Source organism: Panthera leo, chromosome A3, assembly GCF_018350215.1.
Source record: "Panthera leo isolate Ple1 chromosome A3, P.leo_Ple1_pat1.1, whole genome shotgun sequence".
Lineage (NCBI taxonomy): Eukaryota > Metazoa > Chordata > Mammalia > Carnivora > Felidae > Panthera > Panthera leo.
In genome coordinates this window covers 10,062,340-10,079,301 of record NC_056681.1, presented here as the reverse complement: position 1 = coordinate 10,079,301, position 16,962 = coordinate 10,062,340, and the positions used below count along the sequence as shown (strand labels likewise).

The 16,962-nt window shown below is 47.3% G+C and overlaps 1 protein-coding gene across 2 annotated transcripts in view; it reads right to left on the bottom strand.

The window, feature by feature from the left end:
* Positions 1-15,271: 15,271 nt before the first annotated feature.
* ZFP64 (ZFP64 zinc finger protein) overlaps positions 15,272-16,962 on the bottom strand; it is a 90,444-nt gene continuing 88,753 nt past the window's right edge. For both annotated transcript variants that reach the window (XM_042930646.1, XM_042930648.1), the window contains one exon: positions 15,272-16,221. In XM_042930646.1, the coding sequence (XP_042786580.1) occupies positions 15,512-16,221 (710 nt within the window). In that variant the 3' untranslated portion in view covers positions 15,272-15,511. The remainder of the gene's footprint in view (positions 16,222-16,962) is intronic.

The following is a 16,962-nucleotide window of genomic DNA, read 5'->3' as shown; positions in this document are numbered from 1 at the left end:
ATTTGTCTAATACGGGAGGCAAATATTTCACCCAGCGTCCTGCTGGCCTTTTAACTCCGCTGTGTGCCTTTTTATAACCGGAATTTCAGAGCTGGAGCTATCTAAAATCTTTCTTTGATGGCTTTTGTGTCTTTTGAACATAAATATATTCTTCCATACATTCTTCCACAACCAGCAATTTTTTTTGGGCTTTGCTATTTAATCAGTGGGGATCTAGTTTTGTAAATGCAGAATCTAACTTTACTTCCCTCCCGCCCCAGTAGTCAATTTTCCCAAGCACATTTATTGAATTGTCCCTCATCTTTTTTTTACATTATATGTAAGATTTAAATCTTCTACAAATTAATTACTTTTTTTCTGTTTTTTTTTTTTATTTTTTTATTTTTCAACGTTTTTTATTTTTATTTTTGGGACAGAGAGAGACAGAGCATGAACGGGGGAGGGGCAGAGAGAGAGGGAGACACAGAATCGGAAACAGGCTCCAGGCTCCGAGCCATCAGCCCAGAGCCTGACGCGGGGCTCGAACTCACGGACCGCGAGATCGTGACCTGGCTGAAGTCGGACGCTTAACCGACTGCGCCACCCAGGCGCCCCTTTTTCTGTTTTTTGAGAGCAAGTGTATGCGAGTAGGGGAGAGGGGCAGAGGGAGAAAGAGAATTTTTAAAAAAAATTTTTTTAACGTTTATTTATTTTTGATACAGAGAGAGACAGAGCACGAATGGGGGAGGGGCAGAGAGAGAGGGAGACACAGAATCAGAAGCAGGGTCCAGGCTCTGAGCCATCAGCCCAGAGCCCGACGCGGGGCTCGAACTCAAGGACCGCGAGATCGTGACCTGAGCTGAAGTCGGACGCTTAACCGACTGAGCCACCCAGGTGCCCCAAGAGAAAGAGAGAATCTTAAGCAGGCTCTGAGCTCAGCGTGGATCCCAAGATCCTGGGATCATGACCTGAGCCGAAATCAAGAGTCAGATGCTCAACTGAGCCACCCAGGCGCCCCTATATATTATTTTATAATAATAAAATACAATTACTTAAAAGGAAAGGAATAAAATCATATATTGAGATCTCTCTCTCGTGTCTCTGTCATGTGCAATGCCAGGCACATAGTAGGTGTTCAGTGAGTATTGCTGAACTGAGGGCATCGACTTTTGTGTTCTCCTTAACAGTGTTATAAGTGATACAATCTTTGTGTTAACTATGGCACCCTTACGGGGGTGAGAGCATACTCTTGAAGGTTTTGTTCTGTATTTTTTTTTTTTGAGGGTTTTGTTCTCTTAGCGCTAGTTTTTCAGGGAGCTTATACAGGATCCCATTCTATGGATACAAAACCAGTAATGGTGGGTGCCAGGAGTCTCTATTTTAAAAATGACATCAACAGGGGCGTCTGAGTGGCTCAGTCGGTTAAGCATCCGACTTCCGCTAAGTTCATGATCTCACAGTTCGTGATCTCATTACTCAGTTGCCAATTACGTAAGTACAGCCAATTGTTCCTTTTTCTGAAATGACAGAGAATGGGAAGACAGCGTTTAACGAGAATTCATGATGTGTGGGTACCATGCCAGGAAACATGCTACATAAGATACATCATGGAGCCCTCACAACAACCCCACCGTGTGGACACTATTTAAAAGTAAGAAAACTGTGGGGCGCCTGGGTGGCTCAGTGGGTTGAGCGTCTGACCTCGGCTCAGGTCATGATCTCGCTTGCGGTCTGTGAGTTCGAGCCCCACGTCGGGCTCTGTGCTGACAGCTCAGAGCCTGGAGCCTGCTTCGGATTCCGTGTCTCTTTCTCTCTCTGCCCCTCCCCAATCGTACTGTCTCTGTCTCTCGCTCTCTCAAAAATAAATAAAAAAAAATTCAAAATAAAAATAAAAATATCAACAAACCATATATCATCTTTATGCTGTCTTACGTTTTCATCGATGGATTATCCCTGTCACACATTTTTCCGTTATTTTTTTTTTCCCCAGCTATTCTCAAACTAAGCTAGTGTGCAAGTCTTGAGTCTTATCCCAAATGATCAAACGCAGTTACAGAAATGACAGCATGAGTAGCCCCTGATACTAGATAAGTATTTCTCTTTTTTTTTTTAATATGTCAACTTTGAGCGCTCGCTGGGAACAGTCTCCCCCGCTCCCCCCACCGAGGTTTCCATCCATTTTCTGACATAAGGAGCTTAGTTAGCTGCTGCACACTTCCGATTTTCGGGCTGCCCTCAGAGTTAACTGAAATCCGGCAAAGCTGTACATTTGTTTTATTGCGGCCCCCACCCCCATACCCTTTCCTCGACCCGTGCTTTGTTCAGCTATCAAGATTACATTTAAATACAGGAGTAGAAACAGTCTTTGAGGCTATTAGCAATGAAAGATAATCAATTGAAAACGGGTCCGTGCCGGACAATTTTCAAGCCAAGTCATTACCAAAAAACTGTGCCGGCAACTTTGCTCATCATCAACATCACTGTCCGATTAGAAGTTACGGTCCTATGACTGATACACAAGCAGTATTTAATATCGATTAAGGAAATCGACATGCAGGGGATAAACTCCCAACGTGGGGGCAAAAAGTCCCGATTCTTAATAATTTCCCCTTCTGCTGGTTACTGCAATCATCATGTGCTAAATGAAGGGGTGAAATTGCAAATGATTTTATGTCTATACAGTGTTTTTTTTCGTTTTAAGATTTTTAAGGTAATTGTCACACTCAGCGTGGGGCTTGAACTCATGACCCTGAGATCAAGGGTTGCATGCTTTACTGACTGAGCCAGCCAGGCGCCTCTATACAGTGCTTTCTGTGCCCTTGGATTAAGGGATTGGTAAATTTTCTATTTGTGTGTTGGTACTATCAGGATACTCATCATCATTTTTCCCATTTATTCACTGTACTATAGGTCACTTAAACTATGTAAAAATATGACCATGTATGGAGTTTTAAAAATCTGCTAACGCCATTAAAAGTTACTAATGCCATAATGATAACTGGTTTAACTAAATTAGTATGGTACTTAGCAAAATAACACCTAATTTTGGAGCAGGGGAAAGTACACTTGGCCTCTCAGTATACCGACGAGTGTAAAACTGGGGTAATCTTTGCGGAAAGCAATTTGGCAACATCTGGCCAGAGTCTTAAAATGCTAATAACCTTTGACACAGTAATTCAATTTCTGGGACTCTATCTGAAGAAAATAATCCTATCTTGAAACGAGCTTTATGCATTGAGATGATAAATACGCCATTATTTTTGATCATAAAAAAATTAGAAGAAACCCGAATGTTCACTGAGGGAACGACGGAAAGTAACTTCTAAGTAGTACACACGAGAACATGGGGGAATGTCTTGCTACATTTTAAAGAAGGGAAGATAAAAATGTCAAACTGTGCACGCAGTAACGGCATTAGGCAATGATGTAAAAACACACCGAGCGGACCAAGCTCTACGAAAATAGAGCAGAATGTCAGCAACTGTTGCCTGTGAATTGAGGCCGAGATCAGAGGTAATTTTACTTTGATTGTTTTGTATTTTCCAAATTTCCTACAAGCATGGATCTAACTTGTATAATAAAAATGATCGTACTGCAGTAGTTTAAAAATTAACATCAACATTTTATTCTGGTGTGAAATATTTCTTCTGAAATATCAGTAATACATCGTGTCGTCTCCTATTACAATATTACCTCTTCTTAAAAGATGTGGTAAAATTCTTGAGAAATACCGTATCAGAGGAAAGCACAAGAGCGGGAGGTGAATAATCGACAGAATCGGTGTTGGGTGCCTGGGTGGCTCAGTCAGTTGAGTGTCTGACTATATACAGATTTTGGCTCAGGTCATGATCTCACATTTTCCTAAATTCGAGCCCTGTGTTGGGCTCTTTGCTGCCAGTGCAGAGCCTGTTTGAGATTCTCCCTCTCTCTCTCTGCCCCTACCCTGCTTGTCTGCACACTCTCTCAAAATAAATAAACTTAAAAAAAAAAAAAAAAATCAGTGAAAAGATCCACTGTATGACTGAAAATCTTTTTTTTTTTTTTTCCAGACGGAAACAGGGCCAGCTGCTGAGATGACTACTGTGCTAATGGAGTAAATTCCTATTTTATCCTGAAATTAGCATCTCAGAAAGTAACAAACAAAGGTGATCAATTCTTCCAGGCTCACGTTTGGAAAGACGAGACTCTGTGCAATTTGCAAACTGCGTCATAAAGAACTTTTTCAGTTTGTTGTCCGAGGTTTCTCCAGACGCTGGCAGAAAGCGAAGTTAAAAATGTCCAAAGGTGGATGGCGAGGGGTGCGGAGACAGGTGCAGGGAGGGAGCAAAGCAAAATACTAGAAGGAAGACGTTCATAGGGCTTTTAAATCCTAAAGCATTTTACGTGTTTAAATTAACGTATCGTATGTATTCAGAATGTGGACATCAAAGGGAATAAATGAGAATAGGAGGGATAAACTTAAAAGCTATTTTCATTATTTACGTAGGACTTGCTTGCTGTAAAGAGCCTAACAGAAGGCTAGTAAAGTCATAAAAGCTCCCCTCTCCTCACACCTGCTTCACTTACAGGGACAGCCACCACTAAGGTTATTTTGTATCCTTCGAGACAAGAGCCACACACATAACCTCTTTTGTGAGCACCAGTGGGGACAGGTGTTCTGTAACTTACTTTTTGCTCACCTTCAACCATTATCCACATCAACCACACCTCTGAAAGGGAAAAAGGCCACTAAGGTTTCTGTGGTCATCCACTTAAGGAAATTTTGGCAGTATCCCGCTAAGTGGTCCCACGGACAACGCTGCCCTGAACATCTTGACACGTAATCACTTGCATACTCCATTAAACTCATTCCATGGGGGAAATCCCTACAGGGAGAATCATTGGGTCAAGGAGAGACGCATTTTATATTTTGGTAAATATAGCTGAATTCCTCTTCCAGGGAGTCTCCCCCTCACGGAGCACAAGAATCTCTTGCCCCCATCTTTGGCTGAGGAACCGAATTTTCTTCATAATAAACAGATGATTTCTGTTCCTTTTTTTGTCCATGTCGTTGCAAGACACAGGCATTTTGTACTTGACCAAAGACGAAAAAAGGCAAAATGTGTGGTCTGTTCCAATTCAAGTATGAGCATTGGAGATTTCTATTAACAAAATAAATCCAATGCAAACAGTACAGAATTAATTCCAAAGTCACACGTAACTGATTTGATCAAGGAAACTCTTGCACGTCCTGGTAGGCATGGGTAAGGAGAACTGTCTGCAGTTATTAACTACTCATTTACAAACATAAATTATAATTAGGTAGCTTTTTACCTGGGGCTTATTATATATCAGGCACTAGTCCCGCTCTATTACATACGTTAATTTATTTAATCTTTGTGACAATTCTGTGAGGAGACACTACGATTATCTTCATTTCATAAAGAAATAAGGCACAGAGGTCTCAAGTGATAGGACCAAGGTCATGAAGCTAATTAAACGACAGCCAGAGTTCAAACCAGGCATCCTGACTGTAGCCTTTGGGTTCGTAACCACCACGCTGTATCTGAAGTTCACGTTCAAGACCTAAGGATGCGTGGTGCCTGGGGGGGCTCAGCCGGCTGAGTGTCCGACCTCGGCTCGTCATGATCTCATGGTTCATGGGTTCGAGCCCCGCATCGGGCTCTGTGGTGACAGCTCAGAGCCTGGACCCTGCTTCGGATTCTGTGTCTCCTCTCTCTGCCCCTCCCCCACATGGACTCTGTTTCTTTCAAAAATGAATGTAAAACAAAACAAAAGCAAAAACAGAGTTCCTAAAAAAATATCGATAGTTCTCCAGGACAGAACACTGTCGATACCAGAAAGTGGCTCATCTTTCCAAATGCCTCATCCATGCTCCCTACCAAGGGCCACTCGACATCAGGCGGGTTTCACGTCCTCCTGGACACCAGAGGCAAAGTTTCAAGATTCCTGATCATAGCGTGTCACGTCGGTGCTTCCTGTACTTTACATGCAAATCTGGAAGGTACCATACACCCACAGAATTTAGTGCCGACGCGAGCACCCTGCTGTCTATACGCCCAGTGGAGGGTATGACGTGTCCACAACGACAACAGCCACGATCCCTGCGAGCAGAATTTGACAAGAGCGACGTCTGCTTTGGGAAGGAAAAGGGAAGACAGAGAGTCCTTCTGGTCGGGCAAAATTAGGAGGTAGCGTTTGAAACAGGCTTCTCAGGATGGAAAGAGTTCCGATAGAGAATATAAAGGCCCTGCCAAGTGCTTCTGGTACATTCCTCTGACGTTCTGTTTTCATTCGTCGGCTAAGCAGCACACAAGAGAACCTAAAATCCACCGGACCCATGACCACTGGGGACATGGCAGAAAGACCTGGAACAGCTCAGGGGTTAATACGGGGGAAGCAGCTCAGTATTGGGGTGTCTGGGTACGAATGGTGACTCCATCACTCATAACATACCCTAGGCGTTTTCGGCCAGTTCCAAAGCCTCAGCTGATTCATATGTAAAATGGGGATAAAAAGGCTCCCCACCCCCCACACCCCCTTACAGTTCTTGTGATGGTCACATGACTTAAGCAGGGACGGGGTGGTGGTGCTGGTGGTGGTGGTGGTGGTGGTGGTGGTGGTAAAGGACTTGGGAAAACACCTGACACACAGCAATCACAAAACCAAGGCAAACTGGGGTGTGGCTTTTGGTTTGGTCAGTAGAGCATGAGACTCTTGATCTCAGGGTTGTGAGTTCAAGCCCCACACTGGCTTCCCCCACAAGGGGGGAAAAATAAATGAACCCAAACCAACCAAACCAAAGGCAAGCTGTTGCCAGCACACTGCACATCAAGTGTTGCGGGTTAGGGCAGGGTGGGCACATCTCCTGTGGAAGGACCATGGTCCTGGATATTTTAGGCTTTGTAGGACACAGGGTCTCTGCCTCTCCTCTGCCAGCACGGGACAAAGGCAGCCACAAAGGGAGTGAAGGGGTGTGGCTGTGTTCTGGTGCAGTGTTATTTATGCACATTTAAATTTCATGTACGTTTTTTAAAGAATTCTTCAGAGAGACAGGGAGGCTCCCACACAGGTGCCACATTGCCAGCACAGTGTCCGATGTGGGGCTCGAACTCACAAACCACGAGATCATGACCTAAGCTGAAACCAAGACTCAAGATGCTTAACCAACTGAGTCACCCAGGAGCCTGAATTTCATGTAGTTGCCATAGATCATAAAGTGTTTTTTTCTTTCAACCATTTAAAAATATGAAAACCGTTCTTAGCTCAAGGGTTGTACAAAAATGGGGGGGCTCATCATTGGGGGGAAAGAAGGTGAACCGTACAAGAGCTTGCCCTGTATTACTTCTCACGATCGCATGTGAATCTGGAATGATCTCACCCACCTGCACACTGAGATGCCAATAACACTATTTGCGAAAACAGGCGGCTGGCCAGATGTAGCCCATGGATTGTAGAATGCTGATCCCTAGATTAGTCAACTGGTTCCTATTCTTCTCTAATAGGATGAGGCGCCCACATCCTTGGCTGTTGACCTCTGCAGTCCTCCCAGAGCACAGGACACGTATTTCCTCACCCCTCATGTTGGGCTTGCACGAGCAGAGACTTTCACCAGCGTTGTGAGTTTTGCTTTGCCTCGTGTGCTCCTGGGATCGGCCATGAGAAGATCGTGACGGTCACTGACCCCAGGAGAAGATGGAGGTTCACAGAATAGACTGGAACCCAACCCCAAACCTGGAGTCCAGCTCATTTAACATACAACTGAGCTGCCGAGTCCACAAGTGAGAAAAGTAAATGTCTGCCGAAAGCCCTCATGTTTTGGTGGGCAGGTGGTTTGTTACGCAACATTGTCTCCAAAACAGCTGACTGCTACACCATCTAGGGTGTTGCTTTCCAGTTTGAGTGGCCCTGGTCAGGATGTAGGTTTCCTTCCCTCCACTGTAGTCTCTCTTTTTCCAGATAAAGCACTGCCGAATTCCAGTTTAGTCTGACTACACAAACGTGGGCTTATTTTAATGGTCGACCATGTCCACCAGATACAAAAAATGCAAGAAAGGTCAGGGGAGGTGTCCCGTTATCCTACGCCTCTTCAAGAACAATTTTTGAAATCCGAATCCTCCTCAAGAGCTGGTCTTCAGGCCATGTGTCTTTATTGGAACGGCCGCTGGTCACGCACGTCTCTGAGGGGACTGCAGGGGCTACGCAGTTAGCATCGTAGCGCGTGTCCGTCACGGATGAGGCCCCCGGGCAGATAAAGGAAGCAGAAAAGGAAGAGCGAATGGAGAGAGGTCATTCGCAAGGTGGGAGGCAAGAATCATCGCCGCTCATCATGTGAGGCTAGACGGGGGTCCTCCGCGCCCTGCCAAGGCACTTCCTGTGCAGACAACAGGCGGAATCACAAGATGTCTGGAGACCACTCCCTGCTGGTGACTGATGACCGTTCTCCCGGAAGTCCGCTGGAACCCCTGAAAAGAGTGGGGCCAGCATCACCCGTGTTGCAAAGTTGCCGTGCGGAGCAGAGGTGTTGGAGAGCAGCACGCGCCTGAAGTGCTCACGACTATAAACCTTGGGCAGCGAACCCAACACCAAACCAGCTACGATGACAAATTTGAAATCAAAACTTGTGTGAAAACAAAGATCTTAGCTGCCTCTTGAAAGGGACAAAGAGGGACCAAGATGGGAGGGAGACTGCTCACAGCACATCCTGATACTTTTTTTTTTTTTTTTGAGTTTATTCACTTATTTTGAGAGAGCGCAAGAATACGAGTGGGGGAGGGACAGAGAGGGAAGGAGAGAATCCCAAGCAGGCTCCACACGGGCAATGCAGAGCCCAATGTGGGGCTCGAACCCACAGAACCGTGAGATCACGACCTGAGCTGACATCAAGAGTCAGACGCCCAACTGATTGAGCCACCCAGGTGCCCTGATACTGTTCTCTAAACTATGTGTATGTATTACACTTTTGAAATATAAACAATAGTCATAAATGACTTTGACGATGATGTGTTGAGCTAATCAAGTGAACATTTGACAAACTCACTTCCTATCATTTAGACGTTTGAGAAACACGAACGATTATAGGGACCACTACATGGCACAGGCTTTTATATTTGAACTGTTAATATAAAAGCAATATTTGGGAACAGTACACATCAAAAGAATATTCAAATGTTCTGATCACGTCAAAAACAATCTAAGAAAGGAGAGCGATTTAAAAAATACATTTTCATGGGGCGCCTGGATGGCTCAGTAGGTTAAGCGTCCGACTTCGGCTCAGGTCGTGATCTCACAGTTCGTGAGTTCGAGCCCTGAGTTAGGCTCCGTGCTGACAGCTTGGAGCCTGAGCTTCGGTTTCTGCGTCTCCTTCTCTCTCTGCCCCTCCCCTGCTCACGCTCTTTCAAAAATAAACGTTGAAAATTTTTTTCAATGTTTATTTATTTTTGAGACAGAGAGAGAGAGACAGAGAATGAACGGGGGAGGTCAGAGAGAGAGGGAGACACAGAATCCGAAGCAGGATCCAGGCTCTGAGCTGTCAGCACAGAGCCTGATGCAGGGCTCAAACTCACAGACCATGAGATCACGACCTGAGCCGAAGTCGGACGCTCAACCGACTGAGCCACCCAGGCACCCCTAAACAAACATTTAAAAAAATTTTTAAAAAAAGTTCATAAGCTGTTCTGACCGGCAGGGGTTAGAAACTACAGCTCAGGGGCCAAAGCCATCCAACAACCTGTTATTAAAATAAACAAACTTCCTATGAGAATTATAGGTCCAAAGAACCAGAGATCCTGTGTAAACTTTGCCCAGGCTTTTCCATGGTAAGCCATCAACTGTTTTTGTATAATCCACAAATGAAGAGGGGTTCTTAGAGTTTTAATTGCTTAAACAAAAAATCAAAGCAAGTATTTTGTGACATGAGAAGTTACATGAAACTCCTTTCACTGCCCATGAAGATTAACTGGAACACAGCTATACATTCCCTTACGGTCTACGGTTGCCTCTGTGCTACAAGGTCAGAGTTCAGTTGTTGCAAAAGAGACCGAAGGGCCTACAGAGCCGAAGATATTTACTACCTGCTTTACAAAAAAGTGTGCTGACCCCTGGGCTAGAGACCAGGCTAGGGCCAGGGAAGAAAGGAGTCTCTGGAATAAAGATTTTTCTTTCAAAGGGGAAACCTTTCCAAAGGACATTTGCACCTCTGATTCCCTCAGATACGGAGAGTGGAAAGGTCTTCTGGCAACCGGGGATGTATGAACCACCCGGGAGGCAGATGGACCTAGTTTTTGTCAAAATCCAGAGAGGTGTTTTTTTGTTTTTTTTTTTTTTTAAAGAACTATACGCAGGGAATCAATTTCTTTTCCTCCTGAAGGGACCACTTACCAAAACTAAAAGAAATGGAGGTAGGTTATTTCACAGCCATAAGTAACCACCAATACACCTGAAACCCCATTCCCCTCCCAGGATGCTTAAAACAAGTGCTCGGGACACCAGGCTGAATACTAGAATTAACCGTTCTGTATTCACAGGTTACCCTCCCAGCCTTGGGCAAAAAGCCTACCTTTGGTACTAGGCCGAAGCCAGTCTTTTGCAGCCTTCCAAGAAACAGATGATAAAACGTGAGTGCGAGCAGTGTCTTGAGAACGTCAGAACGGTCGGACGAATGTACAAGGTATTTTCTAGGGGCCAAAGTTCCTTAGACGGACACGTGAGCACTGAGTCATCTTAAAGAACAGCCTATCAGAAAAAGACGGTACAAGGAGCCCATTTGGGGAAGCCTCCTAACGCAAGGTGTTTTGAGCAGGGGTACGGGGTCGGGGGGGGGGGCAGTTTTCAAATACTGGTGCTACCAGGTCAAGTTATGACAGATGTGCAAGTTCACCAGGGACACCAGACCCAGAAATTGCATCAGCACTAGAGGCCTTCATATAGGATCAAGGGACCACGGATGGAATCCAGGAGGTCCGGGATTCGGGCAGGAAAGAGGAGCTTCCTGCACTTGGCTCCAACCGGGCCCGTCAATTCTGGATATAGGTACCAAGTCAAAGGAAATCAGGCATTTTAACATCACGGCTCTAGTGATCTTGAAATACCATCACTACTGCAAAGGGAGAGCACTCACTAGATCTGCTGCTAGAGCTTATTTAATGCAGCAATCGAAGCCTACATCATTCAAAAGGGGCGCCTGGGTGGCTCCGTTGGTTAAGCGTCCGACTTCAGCCCAGGTCATGATCCCACGGTTCACGGGTTCGAGCCCTGCATCGGGCTCTGGAGCCCAGCTCAGAGCCTGGAGCCTGCTTTGGATTCTGGGTCTCCCTCTCCCTCCCCGCCCCCCCCCCCCCTCCACTCCAGCTCTCTTTCTCTCAAAAATAAACGTTAAAAAAAAATTAAGAATTTCAACACGGCAAGAACAGTCGAGCGTTGGCCCTTCTGTGAAAGCATAACGTGGCAGGTCCTCGAATTGGAGCAGCTGTCCCACTGCACCTTAGAATCACCTGCAGAACTCCCAGAGATACCAATCCCCCTGCCCCAAGATAGATTCCGAATATCTAAAGGCTTCCCAGGTGACTGTAGCCACGGTGGAGACCCACTGGACAAGGGGGACAGAAGACCTTGGATGAAGGCCAATAAACCCTGATAAGATGGAAGGGTTTGTGTGGAGAACACCGAGGGTTCAGGATCCAGACCAGGGGTTTCCTAGAAAAGTCACCTGCAACTTTTAGGAGGCCGCATGACTGCATTACTGGTCAGAGAACACTCACGATCTGGGGTCTCTTTCCAGGTTTTAACTCGGCACAGGCTCTTCCAGAGCCACCACCTCCCGGCACCCTTCACTACTGTGTGACCAGCTATGTAACTGGAGGAGGCGAGCAGAAGTTTACCTAGAACTTCTCGGTAGTGTTAAGGGGAAGGGGGATGGGCCTTTTCCACCTGGTGGGAGCTTAAGGGCCGCCATCTTGGGCTCCATGTTGAAGATCCAGCCTCGGTGAGAAGACAGAAGCCACGATCCCCAATGTCAGAAGCTACAGTGCTAGGTCTTGGTCATTCCCCAATCTGCCTCCCCCCTGAACAAGAAAAGGACAAACAGGTAAGCCAACCTCGGTTTTGTTCTAAGCCGGGTGATTTTTATCATGATGCCAAATGCCTGAAGCGGCACATGCAGAGGAGCCAACTGAGAATCTGAGTCTCTGGCTGGAGGTCAGCCACATGGTACCGCCAGAGGCTGGCCTTCCTCGCATCCTTCCTCCTCAACCCCATTCGCTTACATCAAAAGGTTTCCTGGGGATGGTGGTCATCACCCCGGCTCAGGTCAACTTACTAGCTTAACAAGATTTTTCTCCGAGACCCAGCCTCGCACTCTTGTTAAAAACTTGGATTCTGGAGCTACCCTGCCAGCGGCTGAAACCCAAGTCTGTTCCAGGAAGTTCCTTCACCTTTGTGTTTCGGTTTTTGCATTTGGACAAGAGGCAGGAACCAGGGTGAGGTGGGTGAGGCGGTCCCCTCAGGTGCCAATGCAAAGTTGTACCAACCATCTCACTGATCAAGGTCAGTATTTTAATGCAATTTTAAAGATAGGATCCAAGTCTGCTCCCGATGGCTTGCCCTAAGTCCCAGGCCAACTTCTAATGCCACTTCACAAAAACAAAGTGGCTGACCTCAGCGCCGTGGCTCGCCGATCAAAATATTTGTCGGTCATGTAGCTTTCGGTGCTCTGGGCAAGTGCCTCCCACTCCCTGACTCCAGTCCCAGCTCTGGATGGCACTGGGGGAGATCAGTGAATGCAGGTGAAGTTTTAGCACAAGGTCTGGCCACGGCAAGAGGAATGGAGGTCCATCCTTTTAAGAAAGGAGCTAAATGCAGGGACAAAAAAATCCATGGTCTATAGGGTTTAGAAGGCAGCAAGAAACCATGAGCAGACAAGAACATGAGGTCATCATCTTGATTTCTGGACTCCTCCCTGGAGACTTTATAGCCCATCTGAAGAAGAATCAGGAGGATCCAGTTTTCCCCAGTGCCTACCACCTTGAACTCATCTGTTGAGTGAAATAGCCCCTTCCTCGAAGGGACCCCAGGACATTTAGCCACCTCAGTGGCTCTTCTCCACGTTTTCAACCCATAATCACTTACCCCGTTGCTTGCACTCAGTAGTCCAGCCCAGGGGTCAGCAAACTCTGGCCCTCCAAATCATGGCCCTTTTTGTAAATAAAGTTTTATCGGCACATGGCCACGCCCATTTGCTCACCTATCGCCTCTGGCTCCTGCAGTGACAACGGCAGAGTGGAGTTGTTGTGCTACAACAGCATAAATGAACACAGTGCGATAGTTTCATCAGAGACAAAGGCCAGCAGAGCCCCAAATATTTACTATCTGGCACTTGACTGAGAAAGCTCACCAACTCCTAGTCCAGGTGAAGTCAAACTGCCAACACGCTCAATTCCCCCCTTCAGACCAACAGGGACTTTGCAAACCGAGGCACAGAAACTTGGCTTTACTGGTCTGCACCGTCATGGCGGTTTCCCGTAGTTTTGGCATTGACTGTCCGCTTGAAGTCTCATCCTGCAAGGGATAGCCAGTTTACTCTCCCACCTCCTGAATTATCTTATCAAGTTGCTTTTTTAAAGTTTTATTTAAATAATCTCGACACCCCCCCATGGGGCTCAAACCCCCGACCCTTGAGACTAAGAGTCACATGCTCTTCCAACTGGGCCAGCCAGGCGCCCCTATGTTATGAAGTTTTATTAGAACACAGACAAGTTCATTCTTTTTCTTAGAGTCTATGGCTGCTTTTGTGCTAAAACCAGAGTTTCGTCACAAGGGAGACCTGGTGGCCCCACGGTGCCTCCAATATTTACCGTCTGGTCCGGAAGTCTTTGCTGACCTCTGCCCTATAGGGAATCCAAATTGCTGGATGATACCCAGGGTGGATCTTGGACCTCTGAAAGTCCATACAAAATGGGGGGGAAAATCGGCCTTCTCAAAAAGGCTGTTCCTGTTTATCTGAAGAGCTGTGATACCAAAAGTTCGAGGAACGTTTATGATTTCGATCTGTGGGTTCCCACTTGAAAGGTCAACAGCCCCCTGCTACTAGAACAGAAACACAGATAAGACTCGTGACAAACAGGAGAAATGTGACAACAGCATCAGTACAATGCACTGGCATTCGGTAACCAAACACTCCCTTGAACAGTGGAAAACCACAGTTGCAAAACAAGGATTAATTCTATCACGCGTTTCCATCACTTATCATCTTTTCTTCTGGCAACAAAGAGGTCCGACGGGGTTTTATCATTCACCTGATGCCACACCTCAATCAGATACGTTCAAACAACAGAACGCATAGCAAAGTAAGCTACATACCTCTTGCTGTTTCGTAAGTAAACCATTTATTCCCCTGTAAACAATCTATAAAAATTTTCACGTCCTTTTTTCCTAGTTTACCAAAAACAATGGATCGACTTAATTGGTTTTAAAAGCACAGACGTCTAACTTGACGAGGGCACAAAGACCGGATGTGAGGAAAGGTGTCAAAGAACAAAACAGCTTTGGATCAATTACATATCCACTGGCCTTTCCAGAGCCCTCCGAAGTTTCGGCCAAGCAAAATGTCCATCTACAAGAGGGTGGGGTTTCCACTTGTTGGCGCAGCAAATACCAAGTGCTTACTGGGAGGAGACTCTAAGCTCCGGCCATCTCATGCATCACGTGTCCCAGAACCAAGCTGGGGCCCCACTGGGCCCCTAGTCTTTTCTTCACGAAGCACGGAAGCGGAGTTTCGCAATGCGTATGGCAGGCGCAGGGAGTGTTAGCTTGATCTTTGGTGCCACCTACAGACCCAACTGCATTTCACTTCCCTGAAGCAGAGACCTGGAGAAAGCCCGTGTGCATTCAGAATGCGTTACCCAACGGGCTGGGGCTGGGGCAACCCATGCCATAACCACTCTACTGCAAGGGCGTAAAGACAAAAATGGAGCGTCCCTCTTACGTCATCCCACAGAGGAGTCTGCCTGTTTATTAGAAGACAACGCTAAAAGGAACCACACGAGCGCATAAGGCGAACACTCATCACCGCCACCCAGGTTAAGAAACAGAACTTTTCCAGCCGCCCCAGGCTCCCCACATACCCCGCTGTCCTCCTAACCTTCCCCACTGTTTGCATCAGTTTGGTTTTCCATGTCGTCTAAGTAGTTTAATAATCCCATCACAGATGGATTCGTTTTAGGATCAGAAACCATCACGAAACCATCCCTACTGGATAGAGCCGTGCGTGATGGACCCGCCCGCCCCCCCTCCCCCTCGGGACGCCTGGGTCCGCTTGCTTAGACGACGCTCGGAGGTTAGACGGCAACGTGGAGGGCAGTCTCCACACTGGTGCTTTGGCGTTGGTTCTCATGCCAGCGACTGCGGCCACTGCCTCGAGGGCCTGGAAAGTTGGGGCAGCCGTCCCCGGAGCTGGCAGCTCAAGTCTGGCTTGACGGCCTCAACTCAGAGGGCATTTGCCTGGAATCCAGACAGCTGACCACCCTCTTTGGCTGAACTAGAGGCACTGGCTGGGCTCCAGGGGCGTCTCAAGCTGCCCCGTGGAGACCAGGGGGCCGAGCTGCCCCGAGGCACTGCTTTCGGGCGGGAAGGTGACCAAGTCCGAGTTCTTGTTCTCACTCTGGTCGTTGTGCTGCTTCTTATGGCATCTCAGAGAGTCATCCCTGACGAAGGAGGCGCCGCAGGTCTCACAGCGGAAGGCCCTCTGGGTCACTATCTTGGCCACGTGCTGGGAGCTGCTCCCTCGGGGCCCCTCCTTGCCCTGCGGGGCCCGGTTCTCCGTTTTGGTCTCGTCCCTGTGCACCTTGTCAATGTGCTTGGCCAGGCTGCTGGGCCGCTTCGTGTCAAAGCTGCAGAAGTCACACTTGAACGGGCGGTCTTTGCAATGGACCCTGCTGTGCACGCGCAGGGCGGCCGCGCTGGAGCACGAGTAGCTGCACTCGGGACACTTCTCGGGGTGGTCGGCCTGGTGCAGCCGGCTGTGCTCCAGGAGGTCGGCCCGGTCCCGGCCCTGGAAGGAGCAGTGCAGGCACTTGAACGTGTGCTTGATGCGGATGTGCGACTTGAGGTTGGCTTTCATGGTGCAGCGGACGTCACAGAACTCGCACTTGAAAGGCTTCTCCCCCGAGTGCACGATCATGTGCCTTTTCAAGTCCGAGCTGATTTTGAACTTGGCGCTACAGAGCCAGCACTGGAAGGGGGTGTCCCCTAACAACGGAAGGTGCGTTTCCATTAGAGCGGGCAGGCGAAAGAGCTCCCCCCAAACATACGTCAGAATACCTGTAGCCGCAGAGACAGTTGGGTCTTTGAACTCTACCTACCAGTGACTCCCTAACAGCACCACTTACCACGTCCGTGACCTTCTCTTTTCCTCACGACAATCTTAGGGGTAGGTACCATAACCCCCATTTCATAGATGGGGTAATGGAGGCTTAGGGAGGTCAAACAGCAGGGATTTAAACTCAGGCACCATGATATCCAAGCTCGTGCTCTTCATGAGGTCACTTGACTTTCGAATCTGACTCTCACGCCTCAAAGTTGGACGTGGAAGGGGTACAGTTTAGGTTACAGTTGTTCCAAATCCAACTGGGACCTAATCGCTTCCTCTAGCGTTTGAGCTGTATTAGATCAATCGATAGGAAACTTTAGTAACATAAGCCAAAGTTTACGATTAGACTGAATTTTACTTACGAAATTAATGAGGGAATAGGCTGCCCAGCAACAAGTACTGAAAATCCATAGCCTCCTTCTGTACTCTGGAGGCACTGCTAAGGGTTTTTAGTGCTTTGGGAGGTTCCTACTTTAATCATCATCAGCTGAACCTAAGCAAAGATGAGGATCTCACTTATCCTACACACCCATCCTTCCCCCTACCCTCCATTATTGGGTAGGTGGTTTTATTCTTCTGGTGTTACCCCCCACATTGGGTAATAACTTCCCGACTTCTAG